Source organism: Leucoraja erinacea, chromosome 5 (assembly GCF_028641065.1).
Source record: "Leucoraja erinacea ecotype New England chromosome 5, Leri_hhj_1, whole genome shotgun sequence".
Lineage (NCBI taxonomy): Eukaryota > Metazoa > Chordata > Chondrichthyes > Rajiformes > Rajidae > Leucoraja > Leucoraja erinaceus.
In genome coordinates this window covers 13,921,844-13,929,621 of record NC_073381.1, presented here as the reverse complement: position 1 = coordinate 13,929,621, position 7,778 = coordinate 13,921,844, and the positions used below count along the sequence as shown (strand labels likewise).

General features: G+C 43.7%; 1 protein-coding gene across 1 annotated transcript in view; it reads right to left on the bottom strand.

The window, feature by feature from the left end:
• Nucleotides 1-1,873: 1,873 nt before the first annotated feature.
• LOC129696930 (protein eyes shut homolog) overlaps nucleotides 1,874-7,778 on the bottom strand; it is a 55,323-nt gene continuing 49,418 nt past the window's right edge. The window contains exon 7 of the mRNA XM_055635041.1: nucleotides 1,874-4,251. Coding sequence (XP_055491016.1) covers nucleotides 3,056-4,251 — 1,196 coding nt within the window. The 3' untranslated portion in view covers nucleotides 1,874-3,055. The remainder of the gene's footprint in view (nucleotides 4,252-7,778) is intronic.

Sequence of the window (7,778 nt, the reverse complement as noted above, 5' to 3'; positions counted from 1 at the left end):
CCTTCAGTTCCTCCGTCACCTTAGGTCCTCTGTCCCCTAGTACATCTGGGAAATTGTGTCTTCTTTAGTGAAGACAGAACCAAAGTACCTGTTCAACTCGTCAGCCATTTCCTTCTTCCCCATAATAAATTCACCTGTTTCTGTCTTCAAGGGACCCACATTTGTCTTATCTAATTTTCTCCTCTTCACATACCTGAAGAAGCTTTTACTATCCTCCTTTATATTCTTGGCTAGCTTACCTTCATACTTCATCTTTTTAGTTACCTTCTGTTGATTTTTAAAAGTTTCCCAATCCTCCGGCTTCCCGCTCATCTTTGCTGTGTTATACATCTTCTCTTTGACTTTTATACTGTCCTTGACTTCCCTTGTCAGTCACGGTCGTTTCTTACTCCCCTTAGAATCTTTCTTCCTCGTTGAAATGTTATGCTGTTGTGCTATTGCTGCTGCAATTAAGAATTTCATTATTCCGTTTTCACACAAATGACAATGAAACACTTGAATGTCAGACGGCCCCGTGACAGATCTTCATTTCATAGTCTACAGAGTCAGCAGTATGACAAATAGACACAGCTCCAAGGGAATAAAGCAGGGGTTGGCAACCTTGTTCTGCATAGGGGCCGGGACGCATGTCTGTGGACGGATGGCGGGCCACATCTATCACGTGTTCACATAGATCCCGCCCTGGATGGCAGGCATGTGTTCACAGAAGTTAGACAAAAATGCTGGAGAAATATAGTGGGTGAGGCAGCCTCATGTCTCACCTGCTGAGTTTCTCCAGCTTTTCGACCGCTGCTTGGGGCGCCCGGCGGGCCGGATGATTACGGGGTAAAAAATCCGCCTGTGTTATGGAGGGAGGGAGTGACTGAGGGTAGGGAAAAGGAAAGATAACGGAGGGATTGGTGAAGGGTAGGAGGAGAGGGAAAAGAGGGAGGAGGTGAGGAGGGAGAGTGGGGGAGGGGGTGGAATAGAGGGAGAGGAGGGGGGAAGTGGGAAATAGAGGGAGAGGAGTGGGGAATAGAGGGAGAGGAGGGCAGTGTGGGAGGTGGGAGATAGAGAGCTAGGGGAAGGGTATGGAGGGGAGAGGAGTTATGTAGGGAGGGAGGGAGGGAGTGACTGAATAGGGGAAAGGAGAGGGAGAGAGGTGAGTGAGGGATTGGGGGAGGGGCAGAGGAGGGGAAGGAAGAAGGAGGGTGAAGAGGAACGGAAGAGAGTGCTAGGGATGAGGGGAAATATGCTGTGTCTGTGCAGTCGGGGGCTATGGTGAGTGGTGGAATATTGCGCTGGGGGACCAAGCCTCCTGTGTGACACAGTCTAGTAACTCTTAACTGCGATGTTCAACTAAGCTACATTTAACTGCATTTATGGGTGTGGATGATTCCAGTGCATTGAATAAGGGAAAAGGGTCAAACACAACTTACTGAATCATTTATATTACAAGACACTACAAAATAACAGTAACTGTACTCTGCAAAATTTTGGGGGACAAAACTAAAGGGAACCACAATATTGAATTGTCAGAAATGATTAAATCTGTTGCATTTCTTCTCTGAAATTCTCTACCCTGGAGGCTTGTGGAGCTTGGATCGTTGGAGGCATTTAAGGTGGAGGCGGATACATTTTTGAAAGATTGGGGAATTGAGCACTCTGTGGAACTGGCACAGAAGAGGAGATGAGGCTTGGGCAAATCAGCCATGATTATGTTGAATGGCGGGGCAGGCCATCTTGTGGCTACTATCTTCCTGCTTACTGGAAGTATTTGTAACTTTGGGACTTGCCTCACAGATCCAATGACCTAGGTTCAATCCTGAGTCCTGTGCTCTCTGCATGGAATTTGTACCCCCCCCCCCCCCCCCCCCCCGTGTTTGCATAGGTTTCCCCATGTGGTCTGGTCTTTTCCCGCATCAGTAAGACATTCAAGTTGCTAGGTTGATTGATCACTATAAATTGTCCCTGGTGTATAGGTGAGTGGTAGAATGTGGAGGGATTGATAGGAATGTGAGCAGGTTAAATGGGATCAGTGCAGGATGATTGTGAATTGGCGTTTGATAGCACAGGCTTGGTGGGATAAAGGGTCTGTTTCCAGGCTGCATGACTATTTATATAGAGTAACTTTTTAATATCAATAACAAAACAACTGTTACTGTGAAATGTGTAAGAAGGAACTGCAGATGCTGTTTTAAACCGAAGATAGACACAAAAAGCTGGAGTAACTCAGCGGGGCAGGCAGCATTCTGTGAAATAATGGCTTGATTAAATAATGCCACCTGTTTCTGATAACATACGTCATTGCTGGATGAATCATAGTTCCCTGCTGAATTCAATGGCTATGCACCAACGTATCCTTATTCCATTGAATGCTGATTAACTTCTAAAGATCCATGCAACCTCTAGGCTCACAGTGAAGAGAAATTGACTCATCGGTGAATTTGACAGTAATTATGCAGGACCGTTAGGTGTTACCAGACACAGCATGTGATATCGTTGGTGAAAGGACAGTCCTTAAATCAGTTTGAAACTCAAAGTTAACATCAGAATAGCTGCTTTTAAAATAGTGGAGGTTGCAGGCTTTCAAAATAACCATTGAACACATAAATATACTGCATCATTCTATTTTCACTTAGAAAATATTAATCTACATCACAAAAGGCAATAAAATAAGCTGATTGGGAACATAACTCAAATCATTGAAGCAAAACTAGTTAAAAATTCACACTGCTTAAAGCAGGCATTTTGCTAGACAAAATTAACCAATATGTTTTTAAACAAATACTGTAAAAAGATAAATTCAAACTGTTATCATTGTTTTCTGCACTTAAAATGTCTAATTAGCAAGTACATTATACTAAGTAATTTGACTAAAACATTATGGCAAATGACCATAAGGAAAAACCAACTAGATATTTAAAATGGAATTAAATTAAAATGATATTCTACATGTAATACCAAGTTTAAAATTTAAGGGATTTGTTTTTAGTTTGTGTTTAATTTTGTGTCTAACAAACTAAATTACAATCTTGATGAATGTAGTACCTCACAATGGTATCATTGCATTTCATTATTCATCTCCACTTAAGATATTGTATCCTTCCATGTTACTAGAAAACAGGACCGGTTTTGGGTCCTTAAATATAAAAACATCTTTAATTCGGCCCACTAATCCTTGAGTAAAGAGGCCAGCAGTGACACTCTTCACTTTCCTGGAGAGCTCAAAACCCCCAAAGTAGCAAACCCCCCCATAATTCAAAGCAACGTATCTTCTCCGTGGATCCAGGTCTTCATAGAGTATCCTCTTGCCGTTGTGCTTCACGGTGATGATGGTCCGGTCTTGATGAACGGACACAGAGTGCCATTGGTCACAACAGACTGAGGAATTTCTGAAGACAAATGGCAGAATGATTCTTTCCCCCAGATTTACTCCGATCTTGAGGTTTCCTCTGGAGATACCAATGGTAAGATAATCATTGTCTTCATCCTCTGCTTTCCCCATCCATAAAACCAGGCCGTCCTTCTCACTGGTGGTGAAATTGAGAGAGATGGAGGTAAAACGGAGATCTCGCATCAGGTACAATGGGTCGCTGTACTTGGCATAAGAGTTGCCAGAAAACTTTACAGTAGAAAGCATAATTTTGTTCTCACAATGGACTCCTGCCCATCCTAGGGCACAAGCACATCTGTATGTTGCAGTGGAGAAAGTAGGAATACAGAGCGAGCCATGTTTGCACAGATTATTGAGGCAGATCACTGGTATCTCACAGTTGGTTCCAACCCACAAAGGTGGACAAGAGCAAAAGAAGTTTGCTGCTGAGTCCAAACTGCAGTTTCCTTTGTTGACACATATTTTATAACCACAGGCTGTTCCGTCACAATCGCCGATATTACTACCATCTTTGGCCCCCTTCTCGGTCAATTTGAGTTCAAAATCATTTACCACAACCTCCCTAATACAGCCATCAAAGCCCGAGGGCTCATGCTCCACTGCCACCGCATTGATCTCGTTCAAGTTGGGTACACCGCCCACAAAGAAAAGCGTTTTGGTGTCTAGTGCAGTCATGCCAACACTGGAGTCTCTGGTCACATTGATTCCATCTAGTGTCAAGTATCCTTGCTTTCCAGTCCGGCTAGCCTCTATGAAGTGCCAGGTTTTCCCAGCTGTGTCCACTGCCTTGGTTGAGCGCAAGACAACTGTGGCATCCCCTAAATTATAACGAAGCTGCACAAAGCCACGCGCTAGTCCAATGCTCAAGAAGTCTCCTGTAAGTAAATGAAAGGTTTACAATGCCAAATTAGTCAGTCAAGATTAAGTGTATAATCTCTAATACCAACATTATCTACATTGTAACAGTGCACGGTGCAGGAGACACATAGAACTGTGAAGCTGGAATCTTCAGCAAAACACAAATTGCTGGGATAACCTAATGGGTCAGGCATTATCTGTGCAAGGAATGAATAGGTGACATTTTGGGTCGGGATCCTCCTTCAGACCCATTTCAGCTTTCTCCCCACTTCTACAATCTGTCTGAAAAAGGGTTCCAGCCTGAAACGTCACTTAATCTATTCCGTCCACAAATGTGGCCTGACATATGTAGTGACTCCAGCTCTTTCACAGTTGCTGGGAATTGCTTTCATGTAAATTACAGTGTTGGCCTTGTTCAGAGGTGGAAATCTGCCCAGACATGGGTTTTCCCAGGGAAAGAGAGCAAGTGGTAATCAGAAGGAGATTTCTGGCCTTATGCTATGGACTTCACAGAGTCTGGAGTTAATGGTGCAGACACTCAGGGCTATTCTCTCTCAACCGTCCTGCTGACGGACGTGCCTGATTTAATTGGATTTTACTTGAATTTTTCTTGCACTAAACGTTATTCCCTTTATCCTGTATCTGTACACTGTGGACGGCTTGAATGTAATCATGTATAGTCTTTTCGCTGACTGGATATAATGCAACAAAAATGCTTTACACTGTTTCTCGGTACATGTGCCAATTAACTACACTGACTAAACTAAGGGTTGTGATGCAGGAATGTTGTCCGTGAGATATGACTCCATGAGGGTGAACTGGCTTTTGCTTGATCAGGATAATTCTCCAAATTTAGATACGAGTCCCAAAACAGGAGGAGCAATGGTAGAAGCAGTTATTTAGGGCAACCTCATCTTCACCAAACTACTGTGGAGGCAGCATCTGTCATAGCATTAGCAGATGACCATCCCAGGGTCATTGAGTAGACAAAGCCGTCTTTACACCAAGGACACTGTTATCAGGCAACTGAACCATCCTCTCACCAACTAGAGAGTGGTATTGGCCAACCACCTACCTCATTGGAGATCCTCAGGCTATTTTCAATCGGACTTTACTGGACTTTATCTTGCACTAAACTTTAATCCCTTTATCCTGTATCTGTACACTGTGGACGGCTTGATTGTAATGATGCATGATCTTTCCGTTGACTGGATGGCACGCAACTAAAAAGCTTTTCACTGTAACTCGATGTATGTGACAATAAACTAAACCAAACTAAACCTTACGATCCTTGAGGAGACACAGCCGTCTTCACACCGAGGACACTACATAGAAACATAGAAAATAGGTGCAGGAGGAGGCCATTCAGCCCTTTGAGCCAGCACCGCCATTCATTGTGATCATGGCTGATCGTACCCTATCAATAACCCGTGCCTGCCTTCTCCCCATATCCCTTGACTCCACTAGCCCCAAGAGCTCTATCTAACTCTCTCTTAAATCCATCCAGTGACTTGGCCTCCACTGCCCTCTGTGGCAGGGAATTCCATAAATTCACAACTCTCTGGGTGAAAAAGTTTTTTCTCACCTCAGTCTTAAATGACCTCCCCTTTATTCTAATACTGTGGCCCCTGGTTCTGGACTCGCCTAACATTGGGAACATTTTTCCTACATCTAGCTTGTCCAGTCTTTTTATAATGTTATATGTTTCTATAAGATATCCCCTCATCCTTCTAAACTCCAGTGAATACAAGTCTAGTCTTTTCAATCTTTCCTCATATGACAGTCCCGCCATCCCAGGGATCAATCTCGTGAACCTATACTGCACTGCCTCAATTACAAGGATGTCCTTCCTCAAATTAGGAGATCAAAACTGTACACAATACTCCAGATGTGGTCTCACCAGAGCCCTATACAACTGCAGAAAAACCTCTTTACTGAAATCCTCTTGTTATGAAGGCCAACATTCCATTAGCTTTCTTCACTGCCCGCTGTACCTGTAAGCCAACTTTCAGTGACCGGTGTACAAGGATGCCCAGGTTTCGCTGCACCTCCCCCTTACCTAACCTAACCCCATTGAGATAATAATCTGCCCCCTTGTTTTTGCTGCCAAAGTGGATAACCTCACATTTATCTATAATTTGCTAACTGGGATAGTCTCACAGCCAGGTATCTGGCCTTATTCGGCAGTAAGCACAAACTACAGGGCCCAGGCATGGCTCCTTTAAATATATATCTACTTAAACCATGGTCTTCCTATCTCGATCCCCACACTGCTTTGATATGCAGTAGTTGTTCATAGAACGTCTTTACATTCTGAGAGGTTTAAAGAATAATCACCAATGACATCAGTGCAATACCCAAACAGACAGAGGGCCAGTGAAATAGCCTTTATTCTCTGAGCATCTCATCCATCTTCAATTCTCCCAATGCAGCAAACATAACCAGGGAAATGCAAGTTCAAAATGAAAGACATTCATAACTCCTGACATTTACGGCTTCTGATACACCATCTTTCAGATATAATTAGCAGCACATTCCTTGCTCAGTAAACAGCTCAATGCTGAAAGGGTCACATTATTTTTAAACCATAATAGTGACATGCAGAATATTCCCCTGAGCTCAGTGCAATCTGTAGGTTTAGTTGTCAGCACAGTAAACCGTAAAAGGCTTGTTTTTACAACTTAGAGACTCTGTACAGTAATCTGCTCCCAGAAAACTACAAGCTCTTTGTGGACTTCAGCTAATAAAGATTTTCTATTTGTACTGTAGCCTTCCTTTTCTTGGCAACTTCAGTACTGCACAGAAATGGCTCATTGAGTTAAGGTGTGGGATGTGCATTTGTTTACAACTTATCGTGATAACCCCCTAAATTAAAAGCAAGGGTCTCTTCAAAATGTCAAGAATATTCTTCATGTGTGGCTGTTATTTCTGTAAACCATTCCACCTTTTTAAGGTCGCTGGGCACTGCCAGTTCGAGCATGTTCTCTCCTCAATTCTCAATGGCCTTCATCGCAGGTTGTGCTTTAAGATCTGGAGCTTTCCACCCAAACCTCAACGCATTGCAGCCTTTTCTCTCTCCTTTAAGACGCTCCTTACATTATTTTCTTTAAATATATATCTACTTGAACCAATGCAAAGATGGGAGGGAGAGTCATGCCGCTGTCCCACTTAGGAAACCTGAACGGAAATCTCTGGAGACTTTGCGCCCCACCCAAGGTTTCCGTGCGGTTCCCGGACGTTCCCGGAGGTTTTTGTCAGTCTTCTTACCTGCTTCCACTATATGCAACCTCCGGCAACCACCTGCAACCTCTGGGAACTGCATGGAAACCTTGGTTGGGGCGCAAAGTCTCCAGAGGTTTGCGTTCTGGTCTCCTAAGTGGGACAGGGGCATCAGTTTACCCCACGACAGAAGTGGGAGGAGTTGTACAGTTTGATAGCCACAAGAAAAAAGGATATCCTATGGCGTGCTGTGCTGCACCTTGGTGGAACCAGTCTGTTGCTGAAGGTGCTCCTCAGGTTGACCAGTGTCATGGAGAGGGGTGAG